Below are 20,030 nucleotides of genomic sequence, written 5' to 3' on the forward strand. Positions count from 1 at the left end.
AAGGCAGCATTTCATCTGGGGACAGAACATATTACAGCACTAATACATTTTCTTTTCTGGATCCTTATTAAGTCAGCTAAAAATCAGTCCTTAAAAACAACAATAATTAAATTTTCTATCATTCAATGAATCGGGTCTTGAGGGATGTAGGTTATTAATTCAGAATAAGATGATTTAAAATCTCTAAGGGGCTGGCTGGTTAGCTCAGTTACTTAGAGCGTGGTGCTAGTAACACCAACGTCCAGGGTTCAATCCCTATACTGGCCAGCTGCCAAAAAATAAAATAAAAATCTCCAATAAATATTCCAAAATTTTAGATGTTTAATATTTATATAGTTAGTTCATTAAAAAGGCTTTCCTCTCCCCCCTCCAGTCTTCATCCACGGCATTTTCATGTCGTTTTCTGTTCTGTGGCTTCTTTTAGAGCCCAAACTACATCATATTTCTTGCTGAAGTCCAGACAACTAAAAATAAACAGACTCACATGTGGGGAAATTAACAGACCAACAGTGGTAAAACATAACGCCATGAAACAGAAAAATAAAGCATCTGTTACAGGAGTGCAGCAATGTAGAGAGCGGCTCAGGGGCGCGGCTCACTGGCGGCCGCAGCTCGTATGTTAGCGTTTCTTTCCGCCTCAAGTTCAGAAACAAGTTGGACTATCTCAGGGTGACTGAATTTTCCTGTAAAGCAAAAAGATGGAGAAAAAGACATTGCCATATTGCCAGGAGAATAGGTCCATTTCCCCAGCTTGATCCCAGGACTCATCAGGGGCTCTACTCTGTGGTCTGACTCGTACTTTGATCCAAAGCAAGAGGAAAAGTTTCTGGGTCTTGGGAAGTGGCCAAAGGGGACCACTTGGCATTTATTCTGTCCCCCCAGGTGCCACTGAGTATAAGGATGAAAATCAGGCAAGGAACCATCAATTAGTCAGAGCTAGAGGAAATTTCACCAGGCAGCTAGTAGAATGCTTCTGCCAGGAACTATGGCAAAACTCAGGTGTGAGAGCCCAGAGAGCTGAAAACAATCTGCCCACTCCCACACTGCCATCAGTTACGGGGGACAGAGCACCTACATACACAGTGACAAGTAGAACGATCAATGGGAGGGTGTCCAGGCCATCCCAGGATGTAAACAAGAATGCAAACATCTCTCTTGCAAATACTTCACCTGACTGGCTGATCTGGGCTGTGGCTCCTGCTCCTCAGCCTTCCCGATTTCTGCCATGAGCAGCAGCCAAGCACCAAGCTCTCTTAGGCCGATGGTGGCTAGTGCGGGGACTGTTAAACCCTCTTCCTCTCTCCCCTCACTGTCTTGTCTTGCCTGTGCCTTCTGCTGCTTACTATTCATTCTGCATTAAACTCTATTCCATTTATTCCCTATCCTCAACCTCTTCTCTGAATGTTCCCTTCCCTTCCTTTTCTTGCCTTAACTCATCCTGAGAAGGCGTCTTCCCCTGCCATCCCTTGGTGTAGTGGCCCTTTTCTCTCTCACACGGCTCCTACTGTAGGGTCTGGGCCCGTCCCGCCTGCTCTTGTTGCTACTCAGCCCCCCTGGGTAAAGGTCACACTGTCAGACTATACCACTCACTGCCCTCCCAGTTGCCACACATTTGCAATCAGCTCCTTTTCTATGCAAAGAATTACAGCCTCAGGTTCTCTACTACTAACACTATCCATCAGAATTCTTGGGGATTTCATGCTCACACAGATGATCCTTCCAATAATCAGGCCTCTCAGTTCCATGATCACCTTCCTATAGAAATCCTCCTGCACCTTACCTAAGCCACCTCCTGCTAGAGGCACACCCTGGAGTTCGAGGATGAACTGTCCCTGCACCCAAGACCAGCTCTCCACTTGTGCAGGAGACCCCATCCCAGCAATTCTGACCCGCCTTGTCCCCTTGATTATTTCTATCAGCACATAAACGTGCCCTTCTTATCTCTCATCTTACAAACTCACCCTCACTTGAGCATGCATGTCTTTTTAGCCTAAATCCCATTTGTCCACTTCCCTTTACATAAATTCTCAAAACGATAGTAATACTGTCTCTCATTCTTTCTTCCCACCCTCTCTTCAACCCACTCCAATCAGGCTTCTGTTACCCCCATTCCATCACGACTGCTCTTATCAAGGGTCCCAATTACCTACATGGTGCTAAACTTGATGGCTACTCTTTCTCTCTTGAAATACTTTCTTCTCTTGGCTTGTGGGAGCCCTGACTTTCTTCCTCCAAACCTATTCTTCTCCATCTTCCCCATCTAGTCGCAACTCCATTCTTCCACTTGTTCAAGCCAAAATCCTTGGACTTCTCTCACAAACACCCCACAGGCAATCCCCCAGTAAATCCTGTCAACTCTATTCAAAAGATATCCAGAAGCTGGCCATTTCTTACTTCTCCTACCACTATCACCCTGGTCCAACCCACCATTGCTTCTCACTTGGATAGTGCAATAGCCCCCAACGGGTCTCCCTGCTCCCAAGTGACACATTTAAAACACAGTCAGATCACAGCACCGCCGGGCTGCAGATCCTCTGAGGGTCTCATCGCTGGTGTGCAAAGCCCTGCATGCCTCAGCCCATGAGCTGTTTCTCTGGGCTCATCTTCCACTCTCTCTCCATCCATCCCCACCAGCCATGGCCCTGGTGCTGTTCCTCAACACACAAGGTTTCAGAAAGCAAAAACACAAAAAGACAGCACTAAGCTGTGGGGCGAGTTAGAGAAATAAAATTCTGTTATCAAACTGAAGCCTTTAAGTTCCCTTCAAAATCCTCATAACAGAAGCAGTCTACATACATCCTCACATCTAATTAAACGTTTCTTCACGCACTAGTTACTAAGAAACCATTATTTTTATTTATTAGTAAAACATTATTAGTTTTTATGTATTAATATTTTAACACATTATTTTTATTTATTAATATTTTAATAGGTATAATGCACCAGAGTGAAAGTGCAGTAAATTTTAATCTCACCTTGGCTGCAGGCAACACCATCTTTCTGGACTCAAATTTATTCCTCAGTTAAAATGTGAAGTTTAAACTAGATGACCCTTCCAGCTCACACATTTTTTGATTCTATTAGTATTCTCATGTTTCATTTTCTATTTTTCACTGTGAATGTATTATAATAGAGGATAACAGTGTGTAAAATTCAAAGAACCACATAAAAAATGACTTGTAGTTACATTATTGGTGAAATATGCTATCTTGTAGTCCAATCATTGCTTTTAACATGGGTCAGCAAACCTTGTCTGTAAAGAGCCAGACAGTGAATATTTTAGGCTTTGTGGGCTATATAATCTCTGTTGCAACTCCTCAGCTCTGCTATTAGAGCACAAAGGCAGTATAGACAAAGAATGAATGTAGCTGTGTTTCAATAAAACTTTATTTACACAAACAGGCAGCAGGCCAATTTGGCCCTTAGGCCATGGTTTGCTGTTTCCTGATTTATAGCATTATTCTATTTAACTGAAGTCAACATGTCTGAGTACCTTCTATATCAAAGACAGATTAGACAAGGTTGCCTTTGACCCTCAAACGCTTAGCAGGTGGGGGCAAGCAGGTAGGGCTTTGGGTAGAGAACCAGAGAGGAACATCATTAAGGAGAATGCAAGTCAGACTGTGGCACTATGGCAAGCTCTAGACCAAGCACAGATTGAGCAAAAAGAAGGGAACACTTAATTTTGATAGGGAGGATGAGGAAAGGAGCACAGAGAGGTGGGTGGCCTTAGACTGCAGGGATTCTTAGGTCACTCAAAAGTGTCAGGATTTCATTTTTTGGAAAAATGAAAACCACAGGAGTTCTTCAAATGAAGATGTGGTGACACCCATATCAACAAAGGAGGAGAACACTGAGACATGCAGGATGAACTAGCGAGCCTGTGGGCAGGTTAGGTTAAGTTAGGGGGTTACAGCAGCAGTCTGATACAGAAATAATGAGGGCCTTGTCTAGAGCAGGGGAATTGGAGCTGGAAAAAAGGGAAGGAAAACTGAATCAATTTCATTCTAATGCAAATTAAATTCTGGAGTAGTCTGTGAGCTGAGACCTTCCTATCTGGTGAGGCCATTTGGGGGTCCTAAGAGGTCAGAGAAAGGCTATCCCTTGCAGTACTCTCAGGAAAGATCGAGGATGAGCTGAGTCTGCAGAGCTGCCAGAAAAGAGTTTTGCTTCAGGGAGCAACAAGAACAGCAGCAGCTGTAACTAATACAATGTGCTTAGCTTCTCACTCAGGAAACTATCAAAATAAAGAGAGCTGACACCCATTGCCAGGTACTGTTCTAAGAACTTCCTGCGAATTAACCCACTACACCCTCAAACAACTCTATAAAGTAGATCCTATTATTATCTCCATTATAAAGATAAGGCAACTAAGGCCCAGAGAGGTTAAGTAATTTACTGGAGGTTACACAGCTTGTACATGGCAGAACCAGGATTCAAACCCAAGCAGTTTGACTCTAGAGCTATGCTATGAAGTTCTATAATGACAAAGGTGACTTGAGCTGTTTTAAATCTCTATTTCTACCTCCTTACATGACCTTACATCTGTAAAGTACTTATAGGTTACAAAGCACTCACACAAGTTCTCTCTCGTGAATCTCAAAACCAGCCTTTTCCTTAAGTTGGGTGAGTATTATTATCCCCATTTTTCAGATAAGGCCACAGGTGCCGAGAGGTGAGGAGACTGCCTAGGGCACACAGCTGGTAGGTGGCAGAAGCGGTGTATGACTCCAGGACAGCAACGCTGTCCTGAGCCGGCCTGCCTCTCACCAGGAACCCCACACCATTTTCTTTTAAGATGCTCCACATGAACGGCTCACATGAAGGTACCAACGGTGGGTTGCACTAACACACTAAGAGTACTAAGAGTAGGCCAAACGAAAACGGATTCATGCTGAAAATAGCACTGAGCACCTGCTGTGGAATCGTAGAAGTCTTGTAGTCTCCCGGGTTTGTTCTCAAGGTCTTCATACTCAGAGGCCTGAAGAATCATCTCACACTGGTCCAGCTGCTTCACAAATCTGGCTTCTGCAGTAGACTGGGTCTCGTACTCCTAAGAAAGGGGACAATTAGAGCAGCATCATTAGGGCTGCCTCACAGGACATTCCAGGAAAATTCTGATTCTGGTACGTGAAATCAGAGTCAAAGTCAAAACACAACGTGCACTGGCCACATCTCCCCACTGCATATGGACCCTTCAGAGATGCTTCACCTATGATTTCACAGCTCAACACCCAGACTCCATGCAAGAAGGATGTGCTCAACATCCCAAGTATTCCACCAGACGCCTTGGAAGTCTCATTTGGTCATCTTAGATACTTCCAAGCTCTTTCCTTCCTGTTTAATATCCTGTCTTCATTTCAATATTATTCTTTAATCCACCCGAGTAGTTCAGATCTTTTTAACTTTAAGCTTATATTTTATCTTATGCTTCTCAAACTTTTATTTCCCTCTCCACTTAATGTCTCCTTTTCCTCTCTAAGTGAATTTCTAGCTCTACCATTTACTTTTGGTTACTATTTTACTTGGGAATTTCTGTCCTTACTTCCACATATAGTAGATTTAATTAAGTCCCTGTGGGTTATGACTACTGATACAGTCAGGATCTGTGCACTTTATACTCATTGATGTGTGTGCATGTGTTGGTGGTAGGGGCTGATGAAGGTGGTGGGACAGGAGAGCTTTTTCACCTTTCCTCTTCCCATCCACCCTCCCTCCTCAATGCAGACCTGAAACAAGAACCACCAGGAGGTCTGCTTCTTAGAGCATGACATATGTCACACAACCACAAGTCCCAATTAATATGATATAAAACGACTCTTCGAATAAGACCAAAGTGTTCCCAACTAGTTTCCCTGCAAACTCCTAGTTTGTAATTCCACCCCAGATGTGTTCAAATAATAAACCTGTCATGCTTTCTTGGCAGGGTGACGTGATATGAATCACTGAAAGATTTCTCGGTTTTTATTAGATGCCTTATTCTTAAAAAGGCAGCTATTTGGCTTTGGTAGAGCTGAAAATTGTACAGGGGAATAATTTCAATAGGAAACCAAATACATTTTGCCTTATCTCAAAGGTACTTAAAAATAATTGCATTTTATTTAAGTATTTATTCACATTCATGGCTGTATTTAATAAATTCAAGTTCATGATTGAACAAAAGGAAATGGAATACTCCAAGCATAGCAGTCTAGGGAGGTTGAAAGTGACAAAAAGATTTCAAGACCATTAAGAAATATAATACATTTTATAACAAATTCTAGTGAACTTACAGATTTCTTTAGAGAAATATAAATTGTTGGATTTTTCCCTCAAAAAATAAAATGGTATAGGCATTCTCCAAATTTACTTTCTAATAAAAAGGCAGGGGAGGGAGAATACTTCAGCCAAAGCTCTGGGGGTGAGAAGGACACATGGCATTTGGAGAAATTACTGCAAATACTTCCTAGTGATAGAACCAACTTCTGCAGAGACGAAGAAGAGAGAAGAGGCTGAAGACAGAGGCAAGAGTCAGCTCCTGAAAGGCCTTGTGCATTACACCAAGGTGTCTCAGCTCATTCTGCAGCTACTGAACATCACTGATTACTGGGCATTACTGGGTTTCAAGCAGGAAGAGTCATGTTCAGATTTGCATTTCAGAAAAATCACTGTAACTACAGTGTGGATAATAATTAAACTATAAGCCAAGAAATCAGGTTCCAGGACTCTGTAGTACTAGCAGAGAAAATTTGAGAATCTGGTCTAAGACTGTGGCAGTGAGGATGGGTAGAAATAGGAAGATTCAAGAAATGTTAAGGATGAAAACGTGAACTAAAATATGAAAGCAAATGAGAGGTAAAGTTGAAAATGACTTCCTAGTTTCTGGCTTGAGTAACGAGGTAGATGGTAAAATAGGGAACGAAGGAGAAGAACCAGATAAAAAACTGATAGAGCAAAGAAATACCAAAATCAAAACCTCATAGATAACATTTACAACAAAACTAAGAAACATGACATTCCCACAAGACTCAAAATAGACACAAATAGGGACAAACCACCTCTAGCCACAAGCTCTGCACGATCAGCATCTGCCTGGGAGCAGCAGGATGTCTGACAGACCCTGAGACAGGAGAATCTCAAAAGAGCCAACAGGAGGTCCCTAGAATTCTTAAGTTTTAAGAACAGTGGCCAACACTGGGAGGGATCTTGTTCACTTTAATAGTGGATGAGCACAAGGAGCTTACAGTAAGGGTGGCCCAGCCCTCGGGAATTCTCCCATCTGACCTGGTGGGTTCCCTCCCAGGACAGGGCCCTGCATGAGGAGAAACTGAGAGGAAAAGAACCAAAATTGAGTGGGATAAGGATAACAGAGACAAAGAATAGACAAGACCCACATAAAAATGGGAAAGGGGAAGAAAGCCAGGAAATCTTTAAAAGCAAGCCACTGTATTTTTTTTACACTACATTCAAAACAACAACAACAACAAAAAAAAAAAAAACAGAAGAGGAAGCTCTGTGAAGTTAGAAAAACAATCTGCACTCATCACAAAAAATGATGTTTGTGAGGTAATGCATATGTTAATTAACATCATGTTGTAAACTATAAATACAAGGGTAGTTCAAAAAGTTTGTGGAAAAACAGAATTGAAAGACAATACAAATCTTTCCACGAATTTTTTAAAGTACTCTCATATATATACAATTTTTATTTGTTAACTAAAAACAAATAAATAAAAATGAAGAAACCAAAAAAAAAAAAAAAAAAGAGCAGTCTGAACCAAGCTCTTTCCCAAAGTTTAGGAAAATTGATTGCACATCAAAATGAGCAACAGAAAAGCACAGAGCTCAGATCCCACACAAACTTACCATGAAATAAAGAGAATAAGGAGCAAAATAATATCTCCACAGACAATTCACATCAGAAATACTCAAACAGAAAAAAAAAAAAAAGATCAAATCTACGACAAACTACTTCACAAACAGCTAAGAAAATGATATAAAACTAGAAAAGAACAACATAAGAATTAAAGAAGAGGTCATTTTGGAAATTCAGGCTAAGCAATAAAGAACACAAGGGTAATTAAACATGATTACTAATGCCTTAATAGAAATAGAAATTTGAAAAGGAGGTTAAGTTTAAAAGTCAAAAAGAAATGAAGATATAAAGGACTTGAGAGAAGATGACAAGTATTGAAGATAAGCAAAGGAGAAACAACATACAAATATAGAGGAGTCCCCCCCAAAAGAAAACCAAAGCAAAAGGAAAAACTGTAAGAAAATTTTCTTCAAATCAAAAAATGATTTGAAAGTATACACTGAAAATGCACATTAAATAAATATCTGCACAGCATGTTACTGTATGAATACTACAGGCGACTGTAACCCATAGCTACTAAACAGGGGAGCTGGTATTTGAATCCTGGAAGTCTGATACTAATCCCACGTACGAACACTGGACATGAATTATAAGATGCATCAACTATTATCCCTGTGCTGTGTTCAATAGTGTACTGAAATACTCACGTCTACCTGGGACCTGTAAATATGGCCTTATTTGGAAAGTCAATCTCTGCAGAAGCAATCAAGTTAAAACTTGGTCCTATTGGATTAGGGTGGACCCTAACCCAACAGAGGGAAATTTGGAGATACTGACACAGGGAGAACACCATGTGACTACGAGAAGCGGAGTGATGCACCTACGAGCCAAGGAATGCGAAGGACTGCAACCACCAAAAGCTAGAAAGAGGAAGGAAGGACCCTCCAGGGGTTTTAGAGAGAAATCTTCTTTAAACAGCTTTATTAATTCCAGTTGTCACCTGTTTGGAAGTTATCAAGTGTTTTAATTCTCTGTATTTTATATTTATCCAAATCCAATGCAGACCTGAAACAAGAACCACCAGGAGGTCTGCTTCTTAGAGCATGACATATGTCACACAACCACAAGTCCCAATTAATATGTTGCAGTGTTCTCTTTGGAAGGTACTGTCTTAATTCAAGTGGATTTTATATTAAAATTTTTAGCCAGTTGCTAATAAACTAACTAAAAAACGAATTTAATAGATACTGTCACTGTGTTTACAATAATTAGGGGGCACAAGAGTAAAAATTCCTGTAAAAGGTTTTCAAATTATGAGGGTGTCTCATCCTTATGAGACGACACATGGGATTACTTTCATAAACTCAAGTGACAGGTTTTTTTTTTTTCTTTTTATGTATGAGCTGCAACCTAACTCCATTCTGTTATTCACCAACTTATAAAGAGTGTTCCAAAGGTTCACTTGAAAGTACATACTTGGAAACAATTACAGATAGATCTACCATATGATCCAGCTATTCCACTGCTGGGAATATACCCAGAGGAATGGAAATCATCATGTCAAAGGGATACCTGTACTCTAATGTTTATTGCAGCACTATTTACAACAGCCAAGAGTTGGAACCAGCCCAAATGTCCATCATCAGATGAGTGAATAAGGAAACTGTGGTGTATCTACACAATGGAATACTATTCTGTTATAAAAAGAATGAAATACCATTCACAGGAATATGGATGGACTTAGAAAAAATTATATGAAATGAAACAAGTCAGGCACAGAAAGAGAAATACCACATGTTCTCACTTATTTGGGGAGCTAAAAATAAATAAATAAATACACAAACAGGGGGGTGGGGAAGAAGACACAACAATCATAATTACTTGAACTTGTTAAGATAAGCGAATGGGCCGGCCCGGTGGCGCACTGGAGAGTGCGCCACTTGGGAGCGCGGTGGCGCTCCTGCCGAGGGTTCGGATCCCATGTGGAGACCGGTTGCCGCTCACTGGCTGAGCGCGGTGCGGGCGCAACACTGAGGGTTGCGATCCCGTTGCCGGTCAGTAAAAAAGACAAAAAAAGGAAAAAAAAAAAGATAAGCGAATGGATACGATGTTGATGGAGGGGGGAGAGGGAGGGGGAGGGAGGATTCGGTAAAGGGACATGAAAATCAACCACACTGTATATTGATAAAATTCAATTAAATTTTTTTAAAAAAGAAAAGAAAGTACATACTTGGAGACAAGGGACACTTTTTCCTAAAGAAACTCTGTCTTACCTAGTAACAGATACAACTGTGCCAGGCTCCTGGCCAGATACTACATATACTTTGCTAGATTTAATTCTCATAATCATTCAATAAGGTGGGTATTAAAGGCCCAAAATCTGTTGTCTGAAATCCTGGGGCCAGAATTGTTTCAGAATTCAGCATTTCAGCATTTTCTTATTTTAGAAAAACAATATGGTACATATAGTGTCTACTATGGAATATATCTCTAGTGAGGTCTGGGGCAGCACTCAGTTACCAAACAGATGAGTATTTCTCCATCAAAGCATATTAATTTTCACACCAAGGCGGGTGAATGAGGACACTACTTAGCCTCATGTTAGTTCAGGTAAGATTTTGCTGCCAAATGAGTTCAGGGCAGGTCGAGTTTTTTAAAAACTGGTTCTCTGGGCTTTCTGAATTTCATAATTGTGGATAAGGGCATGTGGACCTATATGACTCATTTTCTAGAGAAACTGAGGTTACCTAGAGTCGAGTAACCCACCCCTGGCTGTGTAGACAGGAGTTGGAACTCAAACCAACATCTCTCTGGCTGTAAGGCCCTGGTCTCTGCACCACACACCACTGCCTTAAAGGGGCTATTTCACACCATAATCAAGCCAAACCACAGAAGTAACAGTGCACTACAGAATCTAATGCTGCATAGCATGGGACTTCTAGGAGAAATATCTATTTGAGGTTCAACCCCAGGCCCTTCCCATCCCCCTCCCAAGGCAAGGAAAGACCTGACCCAGCACATAGAGCAGTGGGAAAGAGAACTCTGCCAGCTTTGAGGCTCGGGAAGAGGCAAGGCCTGGTGGGGGCCTAAGGATGTGCAAAGAGAAGGTAAAAGATCGGGCTCTGAAGACAGGAGTGAGTTAGGGCTTTGAAGGAAATGTGATAGGTGAGCATGGGAGTAGGTCTATCCAAGAGTAAGAGTGGTTCTAGGGGCTCAAGCAAGGAGGTCCAGTGTGGACCAGATGGAAGTGAGAAACTGAGGTAGGAAGGGAGATTTCTCTACACGAATGGAAAACTGGGAGAAGGAAGCAATGGGAAGGGAGTGAGCACTGGTTGTGCCTTGTTCTGTGCCAGGCATCACAGCAGCACTTCACCTTGACCTCGCTCAGCCCAACAACCCTTCGAGGTTATAGAGGTGGACAACAGACTCAGCGAGGGGTCCATGCCCAAGGTCACAGAACCAGGAAGTGGTGGGGAGGGATTCAACCCCAGCTACTCCAAAGTCCATGTTCTCTTCAAGGTCTAGAAATGAGGGGTGGGGAGTGGGGTTGTGGGCAGGGCAGCAGGGATGTGACTCAAGATCTGTACAAGGCATTGTGGTGGCACAGGAAATGGGGTATTTGGATTCCTATCAGCCTTGAGAAAGTTCTGCAGCAGCTGGGAGGTGAGAAACAGACACAAACTAGATAGTAAGATGTTAGAGACAGTTTGTTAAGATAATGTAAGTCAACTACAACATCGATGAGCCATATAAATTCGGTTACAATAAATAAAAAGTAACCCATCATATATACTTACTTCCCAAAGTTCACAGAGCTCCTTTCTGAGGTCCTCTGGTAGGAGCTGGGTTAACTGCTTCATAGCTTCCTGAAATATCAAACCATTATTTTAATTATGCTCACATTTATCCAAATTAACAACTAGTTAACAACTAGTCTACAAAGCTCAGACTTTTACAAATAACTCCCAAATAAATTGGCCTATATTAGATGATATTTACAGCTTGCAAGGAAGACAGTTATATACATTAAATAAGTAAGAGCATTTATTCGTATGGGCTTCACTTAGCACTTATTTTGTGATTTGCAGCACACCAGACACAAAAAAGGACAATGAGGAGGGCATGAGACAATTATAGAAATATCGGAAGTGAGTTCAAGGATTTTACATCTTGTGGATGAATCACAACATACACATGTAAATTTCAATCACAAGCATACTAGAGTTCAAAACAAACCAAAGAGTGAGAAGATTGGGAAAGCAACACTGAATTATAAAGCTCAAAAACTTTTTTTGCACATTATTATATTCATTTTCTACTGTTAATGTTTTATTGCAAAATTTATAGTACTACACAAATGGGCAATTATTTATTGTCATTAACATAAAGGAAGCTGCATAATAGAATTTTGTAGGTTCATAGACTCACAGGCTGAAAAGGGATATTAAAGGGCAATTAGCCAAACCATCTATGTAGCATCTAAATCCTTCAAGAGCATCACAGAACACTTGGGTCCTCTCACCACAAATGTGTCCAGTGGTAGAGAAACTAGCACTTCAAGAGGCTGCCCACATGGGCTTTAGGCAGCGCTGACAGAAAGAGCTTTCTTACATGAAGCTGAAAATTGTCTGTCTTCCACCATGCCAGGCCCCATCCTCCCTGCTTTCCTCTCTCACTCACAAACATAAGGTCAAACAGGTGGGCAGTGACCCAGCTGAGCCAGAATCTCTGTGAGCACAGTGATTGATCCAGGCCTCCCAGGGGCTATCTGAATGATCTGTCCAGCAGAGACTGGGAGACAGAAGCCACATGCCCTGCCATGAGGAGAAGCCTGAGAGCCAAAATCCAAAGAAAAGCAGACGACAGAATGAGAGAGTGGAGGTTTTCGGTACTTATTTCTGGTCTCCAAGGTCCAAGAAGCTACCCTTATTCCCCTGCTCTTCCTTGATTTGAGTGGCTCCAGTATCCTTAAATGTCGTGTTTTGCAGGAAACTTACTTTCAAATGGCTTTAAATTCCTTCACCACCCCCAGCCTACCTTTTAATCTGCTTTAGTTCTTCTAACCACAGCAGTGAGGCTCCTTGAAAAGAATAGGCTTGTAAGAACCATTTTTGGCAACATAAAGGTCTCAGATAAAATGAAATAGTGAGTTGAGAAAAAGCAATAGAAAAATGGGTATTTGTGTGTATGTTTATTTATTACTAAGAGGAAAAAAATGTTATAGAATACAGTCACTTCCAGAGTTAATCATAGTTGCCAGTCCGGTGTCAACAATCTGCTCTTACAAGTAACATCACCATCCTGAATGGCTTGTTCAAAAATAGAGCTGTAGCATCATACCACCCTTAGTTGCACGGAATTTATTGCATCTGTACCTGCATTCTTCCTTGTTCCTTTTCCCAAATTTCAGCAAAAATACTTTAAAAAATACTTTGTATTTTCACAAGTTAAAGATGTCTGTATAAATAGATTGCCTTTCTCTAAAGTATTCCAGAAACACAAGTTTGCCTGTTCCTTTTGTTTGAAAAGAATGAACAGAATAACATGTGTATACACACAGAACAAAATCTAAACTTTTAGAATACAAACACACAAGTTCTATTTTGACGGGAAACTATTTTATTCCCTTTAAAGTGATGCACCCAGCACGGAATACTGTGATTTATGTAGGGTCTGACCAAGGTGGAACAGAATGGAATTGTCACCTCCCTCATGCTAGATGCTATGTTCCTGTAAATGCAGCCCAAGTCTGACTTGGCTTTTTGGCAGTCACATCCAATTATTGACATTAATTGTTGAAAATCACCCTGTTCTTTGAAAAACAAAGCAGACAGCAAACAAACATGTTGTTCCTCTCTTCCTAAAACTGAGCAGTGATTTTCTGGATCTAAGCTAATTGACGTTAAGTTGTTATTATACAATCAGAACTGCATTTTCAAGACTTCTTAGACAGTTAATATTCTTTGTTTGGCAGCATATGCCACAGAATCATGCCTACCTTATCACATGAAGCTTCTGAAATCAACTTCACTAAAGTCCAGGGACATGGCTGAATATGCCAGACTTTCCCTCCCTGGCCATGAGCCTGCCACTACTCTCCCACTTCTAAGCTAAGTTTCACCTTGTTCAGAAATAGATTCAGAGTGACAACTTACCTAGCCTCTTCCTCTGTTAGCAAAATATGTCAAGAATTTGCCTAAAGTTCTGAGCTTTCGGCAAATCTCATGTCAGTTTTGTGACAGGCATCCGGAAAACATCATTTGTCATTCACACACTGGTGAGTCTGAAGTCACCAATTAGTCAACTGAAGACTCCAGATTGGGTTTGAAGCCTAGCTCACCATTTACTAGCTGTGAAACCTTAAACAAGTTACTTAACCTCACTGTCCCTCAAGTTTCCCATCTATAAAATGAGGTTAAATAATGGTACCTACTGAAGAGGACTGTGAGGATTAAGTAGTTAAAATATAAAGTGCTTATTAACTGGCAAATAATAAGTACTCTATAAATGTCTGCTGTATTTTTCATTGTCTATACCTTGCCATGTTCACGCCCATGATAAAGTTCCATTCTTCTTTTCACTTCTCAGTTTTTTAGCAACTGTAACCCTCACAGATACATACATACCATAACTCTGCCTTCTGTTTTAATAAGGTTTTTCCTTTACAAAGGAACATAACCTGATACTGCTGTATTCCAACCTCAAGTTCCATCCCACTAGATCTCAATGATTCCTATCAGGCATCATTTACCAATTTGCACTATAACATAAAGTTATGTTATCATGCTAAAAAAAAAAAAAGGAGGACCAGGTGGGCAGGGCAGGGAAAAGAAAAAAAAAAAAAAAGAGAGAAAGGGGACCAGCCTACAAGTATGGCTTTTGGTCTCCTTCATAAATTTTTTCTTCTATGCCCTCAATTCTACTTTTAATCTTGATACCTACTTTCCTCCAAAACAATTATCCTTTCAGGTTAATCAAGCAGTATTTCTCCTCCCTTCTACTTCAGCTTAAAGCCTTGTTGATCCATTTGGAATGCCCTGGGCAAATGATGCTTCCTGCTTCTCATTATTTGAGTTCCACTTCAGCCAAGAAACCCTCATTTAATTATCTTAATGCATGATTCAGATATCCAACTCTTGTTCATAAACACCATCTGCATAAAGAATTGTTCACCTCCTAGATCTTCCTCTCTGTTCCCAAATCCTGACCAGCAGCAGCAAGAGGCAATGAAATATTAGCTGTCTCCAAGCCTTTGGTTTCTTGTCCAAGAACTTGTGGTTCTTTAAGATGTTCCCTGGTCCCTTCTGCTTATGATATTTATTCCCCTATGAATAAGCAGGAGTTGGCAGCTGCCAGGAGACTAATGAGGCCAAAAAGGTTTTTCATCACAGTCAGGAGACAGCATCCGGGAAGACAGCAGTACTCTCCGATTGGTCAGGCCCCCTCTGTGCCCTTCCATAGGGTGTCACGAGCTAGGACTCAGCTCTTGTCAGGACAGTAGCAGGTTTTCCTCCCTCATGCTGACTCTGGTTCTTCTCCAGGAGGTTCTGACTTGCTCCTCTGTGGAGTAAATCTCAAATTCACTGTGCACCTCCAGAGGGACAGTTTGAATTTTCTTTTTCTTCTGTGTCCTTTTTCTCCATGGCTCCTCCTCACTTTAAAGTCTTTGATGACCCTCTGGTACTTCAGTATCTCATTTCTCCTCTACAAAGTCCAGATTTACCATGAATAAAACTATCACATATCCTGAAACGAGCTATATAATTGTGGAGTTTTTTTCATTACTCATCATCCTCTGGTTCAGGTGCCAAGTCCTTTCTGAACTCAGAATCTTGAGCTAATTGGGGTTTTTTTGTTATTAATTCTGCCAATCAACCCAGGAATTCCTTATTAACGGCAGTCTAGATTCATATAGAGAAAGGTTTTCTTAGCTTCCTCCCATTCTGTCATGGTGGTCAGTCTGGATTCTGGACCTGTATTTCAGTGGAAAAAACACATTCCTTACACTATTCCCCTGTGCCCATATTTTTGGGTGGGCTGGAACTCCTAAATTGAGACTGTCATTCCTTGTGGCTTTTCTTGCCTCCAGAGGTGCAAAAATCCTATTGGCTACTGAGCTCCAGTCTCCCCAGCTTGGAGAATATCCATTTACACCCACCTGCCTTGCTAAACCACCTCAATAAAGACTCCCTCTGCTCAGCAATTTAGGACCAATTTTTCGGGCATGCAATTAAATTAACTCACAATAATCCTTGAATTAGGAACTAGCCATCCAGCACTAAGAAATAGCCTTCCTGGATATTCCTCTGTCTTCTTCTTTGGCTCTGGGCTCTGGGTTTAGAGCCCAAGTTGACATTGATTTAATATTTTGTTAATGTTATTCCTTTCTTACCAATACAAATATTTTTTTCTTTACTTTTAATCACTGAGTTAAATGACTAACTTCAAATTTACTAAATAATAATTATAATAATGATTATACTTGTTATTTATAGAACTCTTCTCTTTAGAGCTTAACTAGCATGGAGAGTTCCCACAATTTCACTTAAGTTCCAGCTATTTCCATTGTTGTAATGAAAGGCATACTATCTATGTTCACATTCTAATGAGAAATGAAACCAACATCATTTTCTGTCCCTAGGTTCAACAAGGCGGGGTACAGGTATACACTCCTATTCTTGTGTTAAACAAGGCTGAGAATAAGCAACAACCAATTTGCTGCTTACTCCAGAAAATCCCTACTCTGGAAGATGAGACTGTAAACCACCTAAAAGTTAGCACTAACAGCTTACTCTTGGAGATGATTTACAGTCTTCTCTCACTGTTCCTACCAATCCAAAGCTATCATGTTCTAAACTCTGTGCAATCCCAGTTACTTGCCTATGCTGTAAGATCTGTCTTAATATTCTCCAGCCCAGGCCCTAAAACTCTAAAAATACCCTTCCCTTCCCTTCCCCTTCCTGAGACACTACAAAGACTGTCAAGGTGGTGCTCTCCGTTACTGCAATAGGTCTAATGAACTTAACTTTGTTTGAGCAACAGGTTTTTCTGGTGGTCCTTTGCAGAGTCAACAGTCAACACTGACCTCTTCTCGCCTATGTTTTTCTTCCTTGGGGATGTTATCTGCTGGTGCTATGTCCCCAACGATGCATTCTGCCATATCATGAACCAGGGCTAGGCGTACACATCTGACCAGGCGAGAAATGTTGAATAATTACACAGAATTATATTCACTAAAAGTTCTTTCTCTATATTATTTTGAAGTTACATAATATATTTTTTCCTCCACCCTCACAGAATATTTTAATGCTGTATTTTCTAAAGTAATTATATTCTGCCAGCCTACAACAGTTATGAATCAAAACTGCTAGTTCATACTCAACACAATGCATGAGAATGCAGGGGAAATCATTAGCACAAATTGTTTTTAGATGGCTGGTTTCTCAGTCTCACTTTAAGAGGTCGATAACTTCAGATTACAAAGCCAGGAGATGATCTGGTTATAGCATTTATTTACTGACACAAAATTCAGAAACAATCATTTTACCCAATGTAATAGTTAGAAGCCAAAATGAGGCTGTTTATAGAGTATTGGGTAGAATTGGACAGATCTGGGTTTGAGTCCAGCAACCAATATTTATTAGCTGTGTGACCTTTACTAAGTTATTTAATTTCTTTAAATGCTCAATTTTGCCACCCTTCATCTTATTATCTGTAAAAAGGGATAATAATACTTCATAAGATTGGTGTGAAAATTAAATTTGATAATTTATGTTCCTGGCACATGTTGATCATTCAACAAATGGCTATGATTATTAGTAATTAATGATTAGTGATTATGAAAATCATCAAAATAACAAAGGTAAGTAATGAGATAAATGCCCCAAAGGACCAGTCTGTTTTACATTTCCATTATTACCAAGACAGTACAAGGCCAAATAGCCTCCTCTTAAGTTTCTCTGACTCCAGTTTCTCTCTCTTCCAGTTCAAATCTCAGACAACTAAACTCATCTCTTTGACTTCACTTTTGTCTTGTACGACATATTTGCCAAAACTCTCCTCCAGTTCCGCACCATCTACTGAGTAACAGGACTCTTTAGACTCCCTAATGAAGCCTTTGCTGCAATCAAATTGATTCACTTCTCATTTCCAAAATACTCCCTTACTCTCCTACCGTCAGGGCTTTGGTTTCTATGCCTTTCTGTCAGTGCTGTGCCTTCTACTTCTCTACCAATGTCAACCCTTTAGAGCTCAACTCAAACTCCACCTCCTTGATGAAGATCATCCAAGAACAGTGGATCTCTGCTACTGTTAGAATACTTTGCTAACTTTCTACCATAACTTATTTTGTGCTTTTTATAGAAGCCACTTTGGGCTTCTATAAATGAATTCATTTGGGATGTATTTACTGTCTATATTGCTAGTAAACTTTTGTCCTGTGCTCAAAAAGCATTTTAAACACTGCTGACTGGCTGAAGGGGGAGAGGATACTTCTTTCTCAGCTATATCTTGCACATTTAACTCCAAAAAGTCACCTCACAAATGAGTGCTACTATTCGTAAAAGGGGCTAAATAAAAGCACATAGTATACCAACACAATGATAAAATTTTAGACATAACACACTCACCTTCAAGGCCCTAATATTACTCTAATGTCTCCTCTGAGACCAAGGCAGGCTCCATCACCTGCCAACAGCAAACTGGGACTGCAGTATACAGCTGAAGCAATCACAGAGTACTCCTTTCCACATCCTGAATCCGTATGATTTGCCTCAAATAATTTTTGGATAATCTTGAATAATCTCAATAATCTTGACCTATAAACTAACCTCCAAGAATCTGATAGTCATGAAAAGTGGTGCAAACCCACAGACCAGAGACCCTCAGTAGTATCAACGTTCAGCTTACCGGTCTTTGTTAAGATGGTCATCTTTGGTCACCATAGCCATAATTGCCATCCGATACATGTGATCTGATACACTCTCTGGCCTCTTGACATTTCTGTATACCCAGCCAGTCCGTGGGACTCTCTGATAAATATAGAGATGAAAAAGAAGTTAAAAAAAAAACAAATATTTTAACTGTCTGCTGTGCTCTTCAAATGATGTACAGAGAACAGCACACAAAAGCAGTGTCATGGTTTCAGAACCTATCAAAAATCCTTCACTAGGGCCGGCCCGTGGCTCACTTGGGAGAGTGTGGTGCTGATAACACCAAGGCCACGGGTTCGGATCCCTATATAGGGATGGCCGGTTAGCTCACTTGGTAGAGCGTGATACTGACAACACCAAGTCAAGGGTTAAGATCCCCTTACCGGTCATCATTAAAAACAAAATCCTACTAAACCAACGAAAATGACTGACATCTGTAATCAAATAAACTAGTGAGCTCAGAGAATAAAATGGTAGGGAGAGAGAAAAGGAATTCACAAGTATACAATACAAAAGTCCAATAGTCAAGATACTGTTACTGGTGTCTTCTACAAGTCCTTTAACATAAGAACAAAACTGTATTTTTCCTAACTACAAGAGTTATGGCTTTTTGCCTTCAAACAATCCCATCCTACACAAGTAGAAAACATGGTGATGAAGGCTCTGAACTTGAACAAGTGATAGGCTTCCAAATTCTGAAGCAGAAGGGGAAAGGGCATTTCTAACCAACAGTCATGTCGCTTCCTCTTATTCAACAGATCACTCGTGAAACTGCATCTCCGCCTCAGAAAATTTTATTTCTAAGTAATTTTATAAACAGTAGTCATAGGGGCATGAAACTGATAATCTGCTTTGAACAGAAATTCTACAAAATCACAACTGAAACGGGAGGGAGAGAGGAGAGGACGCACGTGATGAAACCCCAGTGCGCACTCTGTAAAACACTACTGGGGGGTGGGGGGAGGAGAGGAGGAGTCTGGTTATTTCTGGAAGTAACTGTGAGACTGGGTTCAATCGCTGCATTTAAAATCTGCAGGGCTGAGGGCCTCTGTTCTTCTCACTGGCTGCTCAGAAGCGTCCCCCTGCACGCACATGGCACGGGGTCATGGGCCCCTGGTGCGCTCGGTGCAGGCAGGGCCCGGGCGACGGGTAGCGCTCCCCTCCGCGCCGGCGGCTCCCCGGGCACCTCCCGCACCGCCGGCTGCGCGGACGCGCCGCACCGACACGCCGCGGTCTAGACTCCGCCCGGGCTCGGGTCGGCCCCAGCCACGGGCCGCGCCGCCTCCGCCTGCCGTCCAGGACGC

The 20,030-nt window shown here is 41.1% G+C and overlaps 1 protein-coding gene across 3 annotated transcripts in view; it reads right to left on the reverse strand.

Annotated features, from left to right (window-relative positions):
* Positions 1 to 299: 299 nt before the first annotated feature.
* HDDC2 (HD domain containing 2) overlaps positions 300 to 20,030 on the reverse strand; it is a 20,197-nt gene continuing 466 nt past the window's right edge. For 2 of the 3 annotated variants that reach the window (XM_008572480.1, XM_008572489.1), the window contains exons 2-6: positions 18,704 to 18,825; positions 16,881 to 16,983; positions 11,593 to 11,661; positions 4,915 to 5,053; positions 300 to 683 (exon numbers count right to left, since the gene is read on the reverse strand). In XM_008572480.1, the coding sequence (XP_008570702.1) occupies positions 583 to 683; positions 4,915 to 5,053; positions 11,593 to 11,661; positions 16,881 to 16,983; positions 18,704 to 18,762 (471 nt within the window). In that variant the 5' untranslated portion in view covers positions 18,763 to 18,825 and the 3' untranslated portion in view covers positions 300 to 582. Of the gene's footprint in view, positions 684 to 2,930; positions 4,151 to 4,914; positions 5,054 to 11,592; positions 11,662 to 16,880; positions 16,984 to 18,703; positions 18,826 to 20,030 lie in introns of those variants that run through there. The other variant, XM_008572494.1, reaches the window with a different exon arrangement.

The sequence above is a fragment of the Galeopterus variegatus genome, unplaced genomic scaffold (genome assembly GCF_000696425.1).
Source record: "Galeopterus variegatus unplaced genomic scaffold, G_variegatus-3.0.2 Scaffold47, whole genome shotgun sequence".
Lineage (NCBI taxonomy): Eukaryota > Metazoa > Chordata > Mammalia > Dermoptera > Cynocephalidae > Galeopterus > Galeopterus variegatus.